We start from the raw sequence: 20,617 nt of genomic DNA, 5'->3' as shown, positions 1-20,617 counted from the left end.
TCTGAAGGTTTTTCAAGACGAGGTACTGATAAAGTTAACGTCATCTGCCTTTTTGTTAACCTTTTCATATTTCTTAGATAATTCTATTCTTATGAAGAATTTCTCACGGACCTTATAAAGCACCGATCGTATATCGCGCCAAACTTATAGAATTCAGTCAAGAAAAATCTTTGCAGAACGAAATACGTCGTGGATTTGGTGAGGCATTTATTCAAAAAGAATGCTTAATTCTATCTATAACAAATTCTGCAGGTTTTATATATTTAATTAAAAACACACAATAAATGACAAGTATGTCCGATAAGTTCATATATAATTGTAGATACATGCAATGAAAAAAATAAAAATATTTTTATGTATTAATTATATTATGGGATACTTCATCAAAGAGATAAGGTTATTTTTATTCTCTTAATAATTTCGCTAAGTTGCAATTTCCAATTTATCGCAGGTAAATATTTATTAAAACATGTATACAACATTGCTGAAGGAAATAAAAATACTCTTTTAACTTTACCAATATTTTTCATCGAAAAAATATCAAGATATCAAGAATTTACAGACATAATTAAATTATCGTCATTATCACATGTCGCCTATGAGGTAAAAGAATTATTAAGATTAATGGTAATTTAATTTTCTACTCTGCTTCTTTGTCTTTTTTTTAAGATAGCAAGAAACATATATGCTATCAACATACAAAATATTGTTCTTGTGCATTATTTTTTTACTTTTATGATATAGATAATAAAAAGAAAAAAATTGTGCTGTCTTTAGTTCAGTTTTTATTAAAAGAAAATTATTTATTAAATAAAATAAATAAAATATAAAAAAAGTAGAGAAATAGGAATATACTTATTGCTTATATTAATCCTATTATTTGTCTAATAGATTGTATTTTTTTACCAGGTATTCAATACTGATTCAGTTTGGCAAATACTTTATACCAGAGACAAAAAAGCCAATATTAGCTTAGAAGAGCGGGAAATAATTGTAGTCTGTAGTTGGAAGCAATTGTATAGAGACAAACAAATGCAGGCATCAATCAAAGATCAAAGGGTACGAAATAGTAAACGGAAATAATTAACAAAAAATTTGTATTTGATAAAAATATATAGTAAATATATATTTTTAAGAATCTTCAAATTCCGTCATCAATTAAAAATAATAAAAAAATTAACAAATTATTAATGAGACCTATCATTGATGCATCAAAATCTGTCTCAAACAAAACGAAAAAACGCTCAGAATCTTCGATTACAGATCTCGTAACAATCCCATTTTCCAAAACAATGTCTGATACTCGATTTCGCACATCTACAAAGAACGAGAAGTCGCTTTTGCAAAAAAATGATATAAAAAATACTAGCTTCACATGCAACATGAATGAAAAGAATATAAAAAAAGATGTAATTATGTCAAAAACAACCACAAAACAAGAAACTGATAGTGTTTCTAAACGTAAAAGAATACCTAACAAACAAATAAATTGGACGATAAAATTGGACGAAAAATACTCGAATATAATTAACAATATCACTATGAAATCAACGACATCAAGACAAGAAAGTAAATTAAAATCTAAAACACAAACTGCTTCTAAAACGTCTATTTCCAAAAATATTGTAGGAAATATCGAATCGTCCCCACTTTTAACACAAAATTTGCATAGCAAGACTCAATCAAAAGTAAAGAGCAAACCTAAAAAAAAAGTAATTGCGATCCAGTCTAAAATATTTAATACTGATAAGGCGTCGTCCGAGAATCTTTTTATAGTGGAAATAACAATTTCGACCTGGCTGACATAATCGAATCAAGTTTGAAGAACATTCAAAGTCCGCGAAGCATATTTGATTATGATTTCAACTGCGTACAACAATCAAGCAGGACAAGGGACATTTTAGATATTAGAAACGAAATTCAGAATATCGATAAGTTGAAACAACTAAAACCTATCAAAAGCAATGCCACAAATAGCTTTTCCCCCAAAATGATTCCAGATGACTGAATTCTGGAGAAGCTTTCGGAGAAATCTGAACCGTTTAGTGAAGTATCCACTGAGTCCCTTATAAACAATAAACAGTCATTACCAAGAGAAGACAATAAATCTTTCTTATTATCTAAAAAGTATATGAAGGTTCGAGAAGAACTTCGAAAATCTTTAGATTGGAAACGAAGTAATCTATTATCTTCTCAAGATCGATGGAATCCATATCCAGATATAAGCTTTCAAAATTAATCCTGTACAAGTCCTAGAAAAGTTGACAACAATAGAGAGAAATCCTCTCTTCCTAAGAGACCGTTAAAAACTTCCTTTTTAAAACCATACACTTTGAACGGCATAAAGAGTACAAAGGAAAAAAGTTCTAAGATGTCCAAAGAGGTTAAATAAAATTTACGAAAATCGTCGAAGATATTTTTGGAAAATAATAAATAACAAAAATTTGTCATATAATTAAAAAAATGTTTGCCCACATTGTGTATCAGCGCATTAATGCAATCAATAATTTTAAAATAATTGATGAAAATAAATATAAATTTTGCAGACGTATATAGCATAATTTTAAAATTATTATAAAGTGTCCGAGAGCACGCGATAGCGCGAGATAGCGCGAGGTAGAAGACGACCACAAATGACGACACAGCAAGTAACAGAAAATTAAAGAGTATATTTACAGAGTATATGTACAGTTCTTTCTTTTCAGCAAAGAAAGCGGAGCCGTGAAAGTGCACAGACGTTATACGGCAAAGCGGTGCAAGCAAGCGAGTGCGAAAAGCTAAGTGGTTGTACCGAAAAACTACTTGGTGATAAGCGAGCGAACAGCCGAAAAAGGGGACAGACAGTTCCGCGGCGCAGCGGCGGTCTTTTATCGTCTCGGAGACGAGCCTCCCTCCAGGCTAATTGTCGATAATTTCGGGGAGGTGATTGGCCACCGGCGGCCTACGTCACCGTGCATACGTCACCATTTCAAGTGACGACCCGAGAAGATCGTTACTTGTTTTTCGACTGCTTTGTTTATAGCATGGATCTTTCCTTTGTGTAAGCACAAACAAGTCGTTCGGACCGTCGAACAAGCTTGTCCTTATTATTCATAACAATGTTAGAAAATTTTCCAGACTGCGAATACCGAAAGATCCATGCTATAATACTGAACATTATTACTGCGAATTTAAGGCAAGATTTTAAGCGCATATTAATTATCGCAAGCGTGCATGCGCTGACAATCACCTGAGAGCGGTTCTCGAGATGCCCGTTATCGCGATCTCAAACATAAAGTGTAAGACATAAATAAATCAATTAATTTTATACAATAATTCTTCTATATAATATTACATTTTATAGATTTTAAAATAATATATTTTAATAAATTCATTATTTGGTAAAATAATAGATATGTGTAATCTATCCTCTTTATTTTTGCACTATATACAATTGCTTTTTTATACTGCTTTTTTTTAATTTCCGGATTTTTACTTTAATATACATATATCTGTATATGCATATAATAGAAGGGATTATTAAATTATTATATTTAAAGATTCTGAAAAGCGGTAATGAAATTTATTTATCTTTATTTATCTTCAGCATTTTCTGAGTTTATCATTCTTTTGCAGATATATCGCAGGTAGTAGATATAAAATAAAATAAAGCGTATTAATTTGCATTTGATGATATGTGTTTAAGTACAAGCTTTTCTCTAAAAATTATTTACATTGCATGATGTGTGTGATAACAATTAAGCCGTCGAAATGCACAAATTGCACGATTATATTTGTTGATATTTGCTATTAGAAAAAAACTTCTGCTAAACACTTCTGCCTAATAACAAAGATTAAACTTGTTATTTATATATGTTTATAAGCCTCATTTACAAAATGCATCATAATTTTCAGAAATTGCTAAACTAGTGCAAAATTACGCATGTAACGCATTAAGACTTCTTGTGTGACTATTGTGTGTTTACCAGGAAAGATGCAATATAAAGTAATGCCTACTTATAATTCGTATTTTTGTTGTTATTAATTTCAGAGTAATAAAAACAGTAAATTTAATTATAAACAATGCTACAAACTTTAATCTTATGTTAAAACTAGTTTTTAACGCATCAAAGCTGTTTATTACATTTTGTAATGACATAAAGTAATATAGAAAAAAGATTATAGATTTTTCGCTTAAAATGTGACAGTAGACTTTCTTAACAAAACATTTGTGTAAAATTTTATTTGAGAAATAAAATAAATTTTGGCGTGTATGTATAAAAAATTACCTATGTATTGAATTACGTGCTTTTTACTATTAAGAATATTTCTTCCTTCATTTTTTCAAAATTACACTCAACATAAATCACTTTTTCAATCAAACTGTCAATAATACAGTTCCATTTTTGCTTTATTGTCATTTTTATTATATTCTTAACCCTCTATCATCGCTATGTAATTTTTAATATTTTATTTTAAAACTTAAAGTTATATTCTAAATCCCAATTTTCAAATTTTAACTTTTTATTTTTGTCAGCGTTATAAGATTAATTCCTTAACGCAGTTTTGTAAATTTTTTTTTATATTAGAAACGTAAAATACAAAATACTTTTCACAATTTAAGGCGCGAAATCTGTGCAGTGTTTGCATTAGGAATTGACGTGTCCATCGTCGAATACCGCGAAAAATTTGACAAATATCGATTTACATCAACGGTATTAACAAGATTGTTTTCATAATTGACTTCTCCGCTTTCTCGGCGCTCGAAGACAATTTGATTTTGTCGGAAATATTTTCAAGACAAAACATTGCAAAACGTTTCTTTAAAGTTTCTTTAAATTTTCAAAAAATCGGTTCTATTTCTTCTCTCAGACTAAACTATCGCCATGGCTCGGTCTCATCGAACATTCGATCTATGTTATCTCGCAGCATTTTCTCTTGTTCTAAAAAATCGAAATATAAATATTTCCAGCATTTTAAACTTATTGTTAGAGTTTTCTAATTAAAAAATTATAATTACGTCAATATTAATTAAATATGGATATATATAATCACCTTTAGTTAAATTAGCAATAATACATTGTTTCCGGAGAAACTCTGTGCATAAAGCTCGTGACAGGCCGAAAGCATGCATGTTACAAGTAAAAGTCCTAAAAGAAATCATTAAAAATTGTTATCGTTAAAATAAAAAAAAATTAATAAATGATTAATTATAGATTTCATTTAATTGATTATGGAAGTATTAATTATGGAGTATTTACCCTAACTGTCCGAAGACAATGTTTGCTTGAAACTTTCTATCTTCGGCAGCGAGACTTTCCTGATCTAAGGATTTCGGTCGAGGTGGTACCGGTCTTGACGCTCGCTCACATTGTACTGCGTCAAAAAAAGCAGCCGTCCAAAATCTCATGGACGTCCATATTGGTTGTACGCGTAAATGCGTGTACAGATATTCACGATAGGGCTCTAATCCAGGAACTTCCACTAAAATCACATAATGTACAATCTTAACCATAAGTACTCAGCGCATTAATATAAATAGTAGGTAAGCAGTAAAAATGAGCAAGATATACGAATTAAAAGGTACATCATTTTTTAACAGTTTAATAGTAATCATGCATATGTCTTAGTGTTTATTATAATTTAGCTTGAAGATTATATTATTATTGTGTCTCTTAAATATTTAATTAATAACATAATGGTATTATAAAAGATTATTATAATACGTGTTATATTAGTCATCAATGTTTAATATAATTCTTCTTTTTGCAATATTTCTGTATTATTCTAAAATTATCATCTCAACATTTAATAATTAATTTAATGTTTTTCAGGATTTTTACTTTGAATAGCTTCTTGTTACCTTCGTGATAGAAAGTGAAGCACATATTCATGAGGCTTTTAGCGGGCGCAAAATCGTCCGCTTCGTGGCATTCGAATAGCGCGACTGCAAAATGCTGCGCCAAAGAATAAAATGAAGCTTCTGTGACACACGCACGTGCTCTTCTTGCGTTCACCACCCTGGAGAACCATATTCTTCCCGATTCTGTCTGCAAATATATTATTACATTAAATCAAGTGTCAAAATAAATATATTCTTTTACTAATTATTCATAGAAGAGTTACATCTATTTTGCAATTTGTTTAATATTTTTATTTGTTATAAAAAGTAACTATAATGTTGCAATTAAAATTTTTTTATAACATTTGATAAGTACCAAAACCATCTGCCCAAAATTAGCCTTTTGCTCTTGATCGATAGTATTAGGCGCGTCGAATAGTAAAGGTACAAAAGCTTTCATGAAGTCTGCGGCAGCTTCCTCCGATTGACTATCAGCCGATAAGCTTGAAGCCCAAGACTGAACGGAACCCGATGATCCTGAGCAACAATGTTATTAAACATGTTGCAGTACTTTTATTTATAGTATTGTTATATGCACATTCTTATTTAGACAAAGACTTCAATTGGTAAACAGTTTAAAATTGTTTCTCAATAAAAGTGAATACATATACAAAAATTATAATCGATACCTGATCTTTGCCATATTCTGCGACCATCCATGTTGGAATCTAAACTAGTACTAGGTCCGTATCCATCTTGATCGCTCGTAGAATCACTACTACACGGCATGTCTAAAATAGAAAAAATACCTTGTGCCAAATATACATATATCTGAGTGTAATCGTTAACATGATTGTAATTAATGTATCAAGCAATGGTGCGTCACGGGCGACACCTAAACTTGCAATCGAATCTAATCTAATGATTTGTCGGACAAAAATAAATGACAAAGAGATAACAGTTAACTAAACTATGCAACTAAAGTGTCCGTTACTATTGCATAATTATATTCCGGTTGCATTAGTTCTGAATTAATATTAAGAATTTCCGCAATAAAATATGTAAATAAAAAAAACATATAAATCGATAAACCCGAAATAAAATTAAAAAGCGTGTCTTATGATATACACTAAATTATATTTTAATTAAAGCAATATTTTTTTCAGATTAATTTAAAAAAATATATAAATATAATCAATAATCTTTAATTTTAATGCACTATTATAATATGAATTTTATGCAAATAAATATTTTATGCTAAGGATTACTTGCCTAGAGTTACTATTCATATCCCATCAACGAGACGTAAAATTACCGCAGTCACTTGTTGACTTGTGTCACGAAATGTTTCAAAGTAAAATGATCCACAGTATAGCGACGCACACTTGCAAGTGGTCAGTGTTATATATGATATCAATAGTTACATATTTACATCCGCGATATTACTTAACTGTCTACATATCCTTGCAATGTATCGCTCAATGTTGCGGAAATAACTGAGCATCCAGTAGACGATAAGTGTGATTGTTTATCGCGAGACTGTTAGGTACTGCACGCAATGGAATTTTTCCCACCCACGTAGAACGGTTCTTCATTCAAACTATGAATAGTATGAATGCAATCGGAGTGTAATAGGCAGTTCGTGTGAAAGTATGTACACATATACACAGGTAACAACATTTTTACCAAAAGGATGCAATGTCTGGTAAGAAACTACAAGTATGACGACGTGTTCGAATATACAAGTGTCGAATTGTATTTTATATATAACACGTCTAAAAAAAAGTGATTACATTGAAATAACAAAACAAAGTGTTTAATCGTATCTTTTCCAAAATTTATTTTAAATTTATTTTAAAAAATATATTTAAAAAATCATGTGTGACTTTTAATTTAAATTTCATAATTTAATACAATTAAATTTTATGCATATAATTAAATTTTGTGCAGTTCTAATTTTAAAGAAATATAAAGATGCAACAATTGCTAATCATAGTTCTCTTTCTGATATTAAAATTTTATGATGTGTTATATACATATGTATAATACAAATAATTTACCTCTCTTTTTTTAATATCCTCGTCGTTATTAAAATGTATAAATTTAAGATGCATTTATTTATTCTCGCCGTGTTTATTATTTATTCGTAAAAAAATGATATTAGATAGAAATCCGGAATAATATAGGTAAGTAAACCCGGAATAAAATTTAAAAGAGTGTATATAATATACACATTAAAATTATATTTAAATCAAAACAATCTGTACGAAAATAAATGTTACAAAATTTAATTAAAAAGGATTAAAAAAGTCTTCTATTTTTTATTTATACATTGTATAACTTAAATATAACGCAAAAGAGACTAAAAAGCAAATTAGATTCTGATCCATTTAAATAGCTTGAAGCACCATAAAACGTTTAATTACGAAAATCAATACTTTCAGGTCAAACCACATGAAGTCTCATCGCAATCGACCCACGGATATTCGAACACCGGGTTACGCGAACATATCGATTGCACTAGTATTCGCTAATCACATCTAGCTGAGGAAGAAGGGTCAGAAACTCGAGCATAAGATGTCAATAGCTTCTAAATATCGAGACTTTGTTCGGATATATATTTTAAATGTAGATAATTAATTTCATTAGCTGTGCATATCAATATTTGGAAAAAATATATTAAATCGCAGCTGAACATAACATCGTTAATATTTTATCGCTATTAGAGACATAATAATCTTTTATGGAATAAAATTTTCTAAAAACTAATTTATATATTTTTATAAAATATAATAATTATTTGCGTTGTTCTTATTTTTTCCTCAATATATCAAAAACTTATATACAAATATATAGAATACCATTGCATTTTAATAGAGTGTCAAATAAAATATCAATTGGTACTTCACGTATCCTAATGGTTTAGTTTATTGGTAAACATGTAAAAGTATCGATATTTTAAGCTGAAGCATCCCTACGTGTAGTACACTGAGAGGACACGCGGGTGAGATCACAGGGGCAGTCCACACTGACTGACTGTTACATTTACCTAAACGGAAAACAACCGTCTGATAGCGGGTCGGCGCTCTTGCTTCGTGAAAAGAAAGAAGAATACAGCATATTATTTTCATCCGAGTCTCGATAACTGCATGATTGCGACAACCGCGAGTGAGAGAGATATATGTAGCGATCGTCGTCAAAGACGAGGAGCGTTCGGCGTCTGCCGCGGATAATATAATTGGAGACGAGAGCTAATCACCTGCTTTGTAATTCAATTTCTCATAAGGATCAGGTCCGGTCGCTTTGATGTCCTGCTCCTGAATGGGCTCTATACTTTCCTGGCTGTCGGGACTGATATCGTCCTGCTCAGCTCGACTCTCCTGTTTCTTGCTCGAGACTGATCTGGAGGATGCTATCTCCTCGTAGGTCATCCCAGGCGGGTACTTTCGCGTTCTAGAAAGATTGGCGCTTCCCTGTCGTTCCAATTTATGCCGCGCCATTGCCTCGTAATCTTCATAGGATAATCCAGCGCCAAACCTACGAATGAAATTGCGTGTCGCAGAGTGAATATTCATGAATATAGCAAACATCACAATATTATCCTTAACTGGCAAGGGTAAATTCATGCTGTAGTGCATACGACACGTTAATAGCTTGCTAATAGTTGCGCATACAATTAGAATTTACATTGTAAGAAAATTGTAGTACCTATACGGTTTTATATATACATATACTATGTACTGGCTAGCAAATATTTATATGGCAAATTGTATAAAAAATAAAATTATAAAGCTACAACACAATGGCAAATATAAAAAAACTGTAATAAATCTAAAAAAATATGATAATCTTTAACATTTTTATGTTTTGGATAATTTTTCTAAATATGTTATTTATAAAACGGGAAATATATTTATTTATAATAATAAATTTAAAGAAATATATAGATAATAATTATTCGCGTGTATTTTAATAATATGGAACTTCGTTTCAATCGCAATTAAAGGAATGTTAGTTTAGACAATAAAAATAGAGGAAAGATTATGGGATTATGAGATATATTACCCGATTATGAGATATCATATCTATTTTGTGTGATTGCCGGAAGTCTATGGGCAGAATTGAAAAATATAGTAGGTAATTTTGAAGGGAATTTAATAAGCTTTAAGATGTTGAAATGTAAAATTTAATTTAAATATTAATTTTGCTGAAAATTAGAAAAATGTAAAAAATGAGCTTTCGACAAAATCGCAAAAGTGTGCTCCTAATATGAGAAACCCCGGGAAATCGCTAATAAAGTGCAAAATAAATTAGTATTACTATTAAAAACCTTTATTTAATGTTTCTCAAATACACATGTGATGCAGAAGCATATTTGCAACAATCGTAACCCACTTATACCTAACTTATACCCACTTATACTCAATATTGTACCTAATCTTCCCCCTCCACCCTTCCCTCTCAAATCAAGGTCAGCACAGTCTTATAAATTCGTATAAACCTTCCCTTAACGTTAATATAGTATTTTCTCTTTTTTTATTACTATACAATAACTTTCATACTCCAGCAACCCAGAAGTACCCTGAGTATCTCATGTTACGAGCACCACGCCTTGCGGTTTCACAATCACCAAATCTAATCTCTGCAATTGAGCAACTCAACATATCCCGTAATTTCCTATTAATACGACCTTACTCTATCACTGCATGCAGAACTTATTGCCAAATATTTATTAATTATTATATAATAAACAAGGTTTAAAGACTCATATTCATGGCACTTGACAACATCCAATTTCAGAATTTCTTTCTCTGCAACGACTACACGCACGATCAAACAATGAATTTTCCACTAAATAGGTTTTACCCCAAGGGCAATAAGTTCATGGTGAAACTAACAGATAGGGTCTATTAGTTTAGCAGAAACCTCGCTGTCGCATATTAGGAGCCTATCTCATAATAGGTGACTTTCCTACCTTAATTGTTGAATCACACTTTCATGTTTACAGTTTCAATATTGTGATATATACCTATGCTCTCAACATATATGACCTAATTATTATAAGGCATTTGGGAAAATAAAACGCTTACTTACCTCGGGAGCCTGAGTTTCCGTCGTCCTAATTGCTCCTCTGGCTTGATAACCTGTGGTGGTGCTTGTGGTGACAATGACAGCGAAGAAGGGGTTGTAGTCAGTTCGCTTTCCTCTAAGCTGCTGCTAAGAGCGGATCCTATTTTATTCCCTAGGCCCTGAAGGTACTCTCCGCTTCCTCCTAGAGCGGATCGCACAGACCTAAGAGCACCTCTGGTGCGTCCAATTAACGACACTCCTCCATTGGATGGCAAGGCAGTTGTAACGTCTACCATCTCCTGGAACATGCATTGCATGCATTGAATCGCAATTAACCCGTGAAAGTCCATATCTTCAAGACTGCTACTGGCACAAAGAACTCTTGTATATCTAGACAACAAGTTATTTGTAATAATCAATTAATATCTGAATTCATAATAGCATGCGAGAGATAAAAATGTAAAAAAAGTAAAATTAAAAAATTAAAATGTTACGCACAACAGATGGCAAAGATTAATATGTGCTATGCGTATTTGGAAATACAAATACTTATCATATGTTTGCAATTTTAATTAAAGCAGCGAGTGTTTTGTGACGCAAATGGATTAAGTTCGAGACAACAACATAGAATTAATTAATATGTAGCCAAATCCCATATATTAATATACATAGCTTTTAAAGATTCAGTTTTTGCTTTTTTGAAAGTTTACGTGCAAAATATAAACAGAAACTCTTGCTTTTACAAAAGTGCAAAAGCAGAAAACATAATGTAATAATTGTTTGATGAATAAAAATTATATTTTTACAAATTTTAATTTATATATCCAAAAAAGCAGTCTTTGCATCTCTGAAATCATAAATAGGTAAGTAAAATAGAAAAACATTTTATAAATTTAAAAACAAAAAGTAATAAAAATAAAACAGTAAAAATAAAAAAATACTTTTTCCTAACGCGAGCGTGAAATGGGTCGCTTTTCGCGCCTGTTTTGAGTGAGCAAAACGATCCATTTCGCGATGATGACGTAAGCGTTGAAACATGGAGCCATTTCTCAACTAGTGGAGAAATGAAATTGTAAAACAAGCGCGAAAAGCGGCCTGTTTCACGCTCTTGTTAGGAAAAATAGTATGAACAACTCGTGGGGAGAGTGGTCGAGCCCAAATGAGTGTTATGGTCGCACTCGCTTCGCTCGTGCAACCAACTTCACACTCATTCAGAATCGACCATTTTTCCCACTAGTTGTACAATATACTATTGTAGACTTTTTCAAAATTTTAAATTGAATCACGTTATTTTCTAACCACAAAGTTAGCAATAAAATTTAATAATTAATTTATCTTATGGGTTATGACAATAAGGAGAAATTCTAGCAAATTCGGATCTTATTCGATACAACTTCGTTTGAATGCCGATCATGCAAGGGTTTCTAATTCGCTGAAGTAGTTTGCACCGGATTCCGATTACGCATTCCGCCGTTTCAGCAAAGCAATTTGTGAAACTCGCGCGACCTACCTCGTCGGCTGTAGGCTCAATATAGTCTCTGCGAAACGAATAAGGCTGAAAGTAATCTTAGATAAGAGACGTAAGCTTCATTTTCGATGTATATAGGCCACTGCGACCACCTACTCATCTATGCACACGTGTACGCTATGCGTAAAACGATGACGGTGAATCGTAGTAAAGAGAGTTGAAAGAAAGATACGTCGACTGGAAGTGATATAAAAATTTCGAAGCCACCGAAGTTGTTTGAAATCGTATTATTTTAACCATAATAAAAAAAAAAATAGAAAATATTTAGAGTTCTCGAAAAAGTGAGAATAAATTACATATGTAAAAAATAAATAGTAATTTGCATTGTGCGTACAATTTATTATCACAAATAACTAATTAATGATATGTGAAGTCTACTGCCATATGAAAAATCTTCACGTTATTAGTTATTTGTCGCATATAACTAATAACGTATTTGTCTGTACATAATTATCACTAATATTACTTTAAGAATAATTTTTCTTTGTTATACTAACTCTGTTACTGTAAAAAAGTTAAAATATTATTATTTATTTATCGGCAAAATCATAGACGCCTATTAATTGTAAATTTCCATGAAAAATTATCTATTATTGCGTGTTTTATAATAATACTACATTAGTAATAATATGTAAGCTTATTGATTAAGCTTTCAGCGACGTAATCACAATAAATCTAAATGTGTTTGGCGCCCGTTCATTCAATATCATATTACGCTATGTCGCATATACGACCTTTTGCATTCATGCTTTACACCAAAAAGTCGAACGCGCAACATGACACTATTAGGAAAGGGCATTCCATTTATATTGTGCTCCACTTTATTACTGACAAAGAGACTTTAAAACGATTTATTTATTCTGAGAACTTCTGGAGTAAAGCGAATATATAGATTTATCATAATACTTTACAAACACACAATAATTTCTATTCTATTTCTTGCATAAAATAACATCTATCTTCAACTGTCCATGGAAAAAGGAATGATAAAATAAGTTAAACTAACAAAAATAAAGTCGCAAAAATCGTATATATATACAACCATGATCAGAACGGTCGTCTGTTATTGACTGAATACATTAGACTGAACAAACTTTTATAATTGGCTTACCATACGTTGTGGTGACCGCAAAAGATATAAAATCAACACGGATATCCTTTACGACAAGCTATCATTGACCACTGCACACGAATTTTTGGTAATTCACTCGATTCCAACGCTTGCATTTATAAGAATTTTACTTTCATATTATAACATAATTCATCATTATATAACAATATATAATTACTCAAAGCAATGTACATAATGCGTTTAAAAATATATAATTTTACTTAATAACAATTTAATTTATATATTAATTGTAACGTGTATTAATATAATTAAGATTTTAATAAATAAATAATGTGCTTTAAAAGAGCACAAAAATTTCATTATCTTATTATTATTATCTTATTATTAATTTAATTATGTTAACATTTAATTATCGAAGTATATAATACCAGAATTGGAAAGTTGCAATCAGTTCTAATTTCATCAAGAAATTCTGAAATCTATTTCTTTTTTTTTTTACAATAAAAAAATTATATAAGGTAGGTAAGTTTTGCAAAATGTAACCTACGAAAATGCATTAAACTTTCAAGAAATTTTTTTTTCAAATTTATAAAAAAATACATGTGTTTACTTTTATTAATCAGCGTTTTTTTGAATCTTAATTATATATGAATATCTTTTATATATTTATTACTGCAGTTAAAACATTACGTTACAAAAATTCTCAATTGGTCGACATTAAGATAAAATAAAAAAAGTAATAAAATACATTTAACAAAAATAATTGTGATAAGAAATAATGAAGAATCACGGGATTTTGTTGATAAAACCGTAAATATAACTCTTTTCACAATGTCTAAAGATAGATCATCGATTGCGTCCACATGTTTACGGCAAGTTCGACGCCGCAAGAATTTCCGTTTAATGTGGGTGATGCGAAACCGAAAGCACGTAATATCTACTGGATATTATATGTCAAAAATATATCTCAACATTTGAAATATAGCTTATAGTCAAACGTAATCAAACTTGAGAGAAGAGCATAAATCAATAATAAAAAAATTCATCAATTTTAACAAAAAATGATTAATGTAAATTAAACATTTTCTTCAGAGCATCAATTCTTTTTAAGGAAAGATATATTCAGTAGTAAATAATAAAATAAATAATAGAAAATAAAAGCAAAGTTACTTATATTTACAGAGTGGAACTAAAACATCATAAATACTTTATTAATTTAAATCATTCTTACTTATTTTTAATTTTAATAATAAAATAAATAATATTGCGCTTACTAGTAAGGTCCGGCCTCTATTGACGATGATACATAAAAGATATTTCTCTGATTATATTAGAATAAAACTAGAAGCATATCAACACGTACTGAGAGATATAAAACTTTATATCAGTAACATAAAGTTTGTATGTGTGATAAAAGGAAAATATTATAAGGAGCAATGACCGGCATGCACAAACAACAGATGGCAAACAAGTATCAATAAGAAATTTATTGTATTAGACAAGCGGATCATGCGGGAGTGGACGATATCGGACAGCACGTGAACGATTGTATTTCACAGTGGAACCACAACTGCAATGCAGCGTTATCTATATTATGCAGTTCCGCGCTATGCGGGACATACTGACATACGGACGTTCTTAAATATTACAATTACAAGAGAAAAAAAGGGAGGAAGAGAGAACAAAATATTTTTTGGTTTATTCGTGAACGTGGCGTATTGTGGCAACGACAAATCGAAATTACGAATATTATATAGTATATAGATACAAGTGCGGCAAAATACAATTTGTCACAGGAGAATGTCTCGACAAATGCGTCGAGTCGAAGTAGCGTGATCTAACAGAACTGCATTCGAACAGAACAGACGACGACGGTTTTGTTTCTGGCGAGTGACACATTATTAACGCAAAATATGATATAATATATTCCGCATGCAAAACTAACGTCGCAAAAATGTCAAACAAGAAACATTCGTAATAAATGTTGCAATAGTAAATTTGCGTATCAGTGCTGCGTGATCGCATTTGTTAAAACGTAAGCTAGAATTTGCATTACTTTGAAATATTTTAAATGCAATTTCATGGTAATTGCTTAATTCTTTCGGCTCTTAAAAAATGTGTTTCAATATTCTGCATATTAATCTGTATGTTTGCATTACTCCATAACTATATACAAGTGTGAAAATAAATCTGTGTGTAATTTGTTATAAAAAAGAACTTTTAACATATATTTCTTTGTAAGGTTATTACAGTGTTAGTAATTAACAACTGTTGCTAGATTACAGACGCTAATCTACACATTAAATTGACAAATGCTTGAATATTTATAATTGTCAAATAATTATAATGCCAAACAACCATTATTTTCACTTATAAAATATTATTACAATGTTATAGCAATTGAGTAGTAAAAAAATTTTTTAAATTGAAGAAACATTAAAAACACAAATGTTTTTTATTAAATAGATTTTCAACGTGTAACACGTTATCGACTCTGTTATCGAAACACAGTTTAGTATATAGGTGATTTGTACATTTGCACATTTCTGCATTTGCAAGCATATCAAGTATATTAACGAAACAAAAACATTTCTTAATTTATTATATGTAAAGCTTTTAATATTTTGTAAAGTCTTTGATTTAAGAATTTATGATATTAGTTAAAAATACTCCAAATAATTTACAATACATAAAATAAAAAAAAATGATAAAACAGTTGCGTAAGCGTTAGTTAAAATTTAAAACATATGATATCTTATTATCACATTAACTATTCTTGTACAATAAAATCGAGAAACATATACAGACCAAAAGTTTTGAATACATACACACATTCGAGAAAAAAAATGATTACCAAAAGTAATATAAGATATTATTAAATAACTAAACTTAATATATAATGAATGAATTATTACAGTCCTAAATTTTTATAAATGTTTCGCGCAAAAAATTAAAAATAAGATAACATTAAGTGAAAAATGTTAAAAGACAGTAATGGGCAATTTGCAAGTGACACGAGCACAGCTGTTAAAACAAACCACACTCTATCATTCTATAAATTGCGTTTTATCGATTAAAGTAAACAGTGTCCTAATGGTAGATTCCACAAACTCATAGATCCCCTTTAAAAAAATTATTATAAGAAACAATATAACCGGGGGAGGGGGGGGGAGTAAAATAAGTCAATGTATCTGTTGGAACATACTGTGAATTAATAAATCAAATTTGGATATATTCTTTGAGTTAAATACCGTGCAGGTATGAAGCTCGGGATCAAAAACGATCACTGTCACCCTCGCCGAATGTTCGTACAAACACGTGCAACACTGCTTTTGACATACTACTATGGACTTGCACCATCGCGAGCTTTGCAGCTATCTCGGGGCCTATTGGCACGTAACGTTGCATTACCCCTCCAGTATACGATCGGATTAATAAAGGCGCATGCGTTTATCGCGATCAATACAACGTCTCGATTTACCGGCACGTTGATTAATTCTGGTCGTGAAGAAAATCGCCACCGAGTGCATATACTGACAGTCGATACCATGCCAACTAACAATAAATTATCCGCGACAAAATTAATTCAATTAATATCTACTCTAAATCGAAATATATGAGCATAATCGGATAAAATAAACGTATTACTGTTAGTTCAAAAATTCTTATCATGTAAATAAAATAATTATTAAATTTTTTTATATTTAACTGTCTAAAATTTAACTCCGACTGAATATGCAAAATAATTAAATAATGCAAATATTACCATATTCATACCTAAGTTTTTTATATTTACATAATTTGAAATAAGTATAATATCTAATATATTAATAACTCCAGAAACAGAACAGTGGCAATGATGCAAAACAAAGTTTCAGATATCCGCAACATTAATATGCAGCAAAATTTTATAATACGTACAAATTACAAGTAATTAGATAAAAATTACAATTATAGGTACTTAAATGTACCAAAAATTCTTAATTATTTCTTCTAATAAATATGGCCATAGTCAACTAAGTTTGTTTTATTTGTTTCTTTTTATTGCAAGAAAGATTACACAAGTGTAATTAAAAACATTTGTAAGAAAAGTTAGATATACTTCGGAAATAATATATTTATACAGTAATATATATTACAGCAGCTTTCGCAGGTAGAGATATCGTCTTCACGTCAATTAGTTTCCTACACAAAAGAACACAAACGTAATTTATTACATTGTTATCAATTATTATATTAAATTTATAGATAATATATAATTCTCTTTCAATCATAAAACTATATAATATTAGTAATTACTTTAAAAAGTCTAAAAGCAAATTTTTTACGAAAATTGTTTTAACAATTGCATTTTTTACAACATATGTCTTGTATGTACACAACCAATTAATTAAAATACAAAAATTTATTTTTATTATTAAGAGTATCTAAACGTTTCTGTAATTAGATCTTTCATAAAATGTAATTTAAAAAATTAATAATTTCACCAAGAAATTATGAAGAAAATTAGAACTGATGTTGACAGAACGTTTATAAAAAAATCATAATTTTTATATGAAAAGTTATACTATTATTTACTTATTTATATGTAAACATTGCAAACAATATCAAAAAATACATAAATCATACTCAGCTTTCATATTAGAACCCAAACTAGCAACTTGGACCTTTAGATTCGAAGGAAGACCTTCTTGTGACAGATCGACAACTTGAGATTCATCGTCGCTGAAGTTAATCAGAAGCACCACGAAGTGGCAACCACTGTTTCGAATTACAACCAGAACAGTGTCATTGTTTGTCGTGATCGATTTATAACTTCCTTCGGTAAGAGCCGGCTCCGTACGGTGCAAGAGGGCTAAGGTCTTATAAATCATGTAGTGTGATTCCTTGGCTTCCATCTGCTTCGCCAGATTCAACTGCTTGTAATTCTGATTTACTGGAAGCTACGTCGACTTTGCCGTGCTAAAACCTGCCGTAACAAGAAATAATTAAATAGCAAAATATATAAATTAAAGTATATTATCCATTCTACACTAAACACACTAAGAGGACACAAATGATCATCCTTTACCTGCATTCTTCGTCGCGTCCCATTGGAATGGCGTGCGTTCAGGATCTCGGGTCACACTCAGGTATTGCGCTTGACCCGCGAGGCATGCCTGAGGATCTTTCGTGTCTTCCCAGGATATATCCCTTTTGTCCACCATGCCGATTTCATCACCGTTATACGTCACTGCCAAACCCGGTAAGATCATAGATAACATGGTCATTTGATCCGATCTGTCAGGAAAACGAGAGGCAATACGCGGATTATCGTGATTACCCAACTGAAAAAAATTATATTACATTTTAACTTCCCTTATGAAATAAGTAACTGATTTTTTATTTTTATGTAATGCGAGACAGGCATTCTGTTACAGATTAATCGCCAATTTAAAAAATCTTTATATAAATCCTTATACAGTTAAAAGAAATCAAGGTAATTGTGTAGATGGAGGAGGTCACTTTGGATGACCTTGATTTTTAAGTATGTTGTCAAGGTCACCCTTTTGAGTGACTTTCAGAAGGTTTCAGCCCGCGCTCGTTGTTTATTAAAAATTTATTATCTAATAAAAAAAGTTTGAGAAATGTAGCAGTTATGAGTATTAAAAGGCATAAATGATTAATATATATGTCGAAATAGTACATGCATAAACAAGAAAAGTTATTTAAAGCAGTGAATCGTAAATATATTGAAATCTTTTTGGTTTAATATACATTGCCATTATGCAATTAAATGTTTAAAGCAGGTAATAGTTTATATTTTTGGATAGTTCCCCTGCAGGGGGCTCCACTATTGTTGAACTAGACACATAGTGCCTTCAAAATACATGCGTGGGCTTTCCACGCGTGGAAAGTTATAAACCCATGTGGCGTTTTCTGTGAAATTATTATACGATATGTTCATAGAACAACAATTATAGACCTCGTTTCGAGCCAAAAACAACACGATTCGCTGCTTTAATGAATATGTTAATTAATGAACGTGCAATTGTATGATTGTTAATAAATTTTCAATAAACAACGAGCGCGGGCTGAAACCTTCCGAAGGTCACTCAGGAGGGTAACTTTGACAACATACTTGAAAATCCAAGGTCATCCAAGGTGACCTCCTCCATCTACACAATTACCGAAATCAATTATAATAACTTGGATTCTTTTTATTAAAGTTCTAAAATGATATTTTCTAACTGTAGTACAAATTTAAGTAAAAATTGTCCTTAATGCTTTGTAAGTACGACTAATTTTTCATATTGTTATGAAAGAGTATACGTTCCTTTAAAAATATAATATGTAATACATATGATGTATTCAGTTTTACAAAAAAAAAAAGACAAAAATCACAATTTACATCAATAAATTTAGACTAACAAACATTTTACTAAATTTTATAAAGAAAAAACGTAATTTGTTTGTAATGTTTTTATCATCATAATAATAGTTTCATATAAATACGTACCACCCAATTAGCGACTTCACCTCTTGGCATTGAATTCATCCAAGAATCCATTTCTCGTTTAAAATCTTGCGCGGACGATTTTGAGTTTAAATTTCTAATAAACTTAAAGTTAAAAGGCAGCAAATTGTAATCATAATATTGTATAGTGTGCTCTAAAGTAGTGTACGCCTCCATCACTACCATCTGAATCAAAAGAGAAACGTACGTATTGCATCATGCACGAAGATAGCACGATATGGATGGATTTAATATAAGAAAACAGAAAATCAATTCTTGTACCTTCTGATCCTGATTATGTTTAGCAGCATACAAATCTACGAATTTTCGCCACTCTCCAAACAGCTTGTAAGTTTCGATTAAATCCATAGTATAAATATGATTCAAGTACGTATAATCTCGTGGCGTGGCACCTTCCACAAAACTTCTAGGTTCATCCCGTAACTTTAAGTCTTCATAAATAAATGCGGAGGAATCAATGCGGAATCCGTCTATACCCAAATCCAGCCAAAATATCAAAACTTTCTATAACCAATCAAACATATGATCAAAAATTTTAAGAATAAACTTATTTTAAAAATAAGTATAATAAACATGTGAGTTTAGTTTTGTAATTAAATTCTTTATTAG

The 20,617-nt window shown here is 30.6% G+C and overlaps 1 protein-coding gene across 1 annotated transcript in view; it reads right to left on the bottom strand.

Moving 5' to 3' along the window:
* Positions 1–3,556: 3,556 nt before the first annotated feature.
* Positions 3,557–20,617, bottom strand: part of LOC112461327 — a 17,529-nt gene continuing 468 nt past the window's right edge. The window contains 13 exon segments of the mRNA XM_025026530.1: positions 3,557–4,922; positions 5,035–5,129; positions 5,241–5,463; positions 5,843–6,029; positions 6,198–6,358; positions 6,511–6,612; positions 9,081–9,358; positions 10,916–11,187; positions 17,616–17,676; positions 18,121–18,460; positions 18,563–18,818; positions 19,991–20,173; positions 20,270–20,512. Coding sequence (XP_024882298.1) covers positions 4,858–4,922; positions 5,035–5,129; positions 5,241–5,463; positions 5,843–6,029; positions 6,198–6,358; positions 6,511–6,612; positions 9,081–9,358; positions 10,916–11,187; positions 17,616–17,676; positions 18,121–18,460; positions 18,563–18,818; positions 19,991–20,173; positions 20,270–20,512 — 2,466 coding nt within the window. The 3' untranslated portion in view covers positions 3,557–4,857.

This window comes from Temnothorax curvispinosus, unplaced genomic scaffold (genome assembly GCF_003070985.1).
Source record: "Temnothorax curvispinosus isolate PA1 unplaced genomic scaffold, ASM307098v1 QBEX01011274.1, whole genome shotgun sequence".
In the NCBI taxonomy this organism is placed as follows: Eukaryota; Metazoa; Arthropoda; class Insecta; order Hymenoptera; family Formicidae; genus Temnothorax; species Temnothorax curvispinosus.
This window is presented reverse-complemented; position numbering and strand designations above follow the sequence as displayed.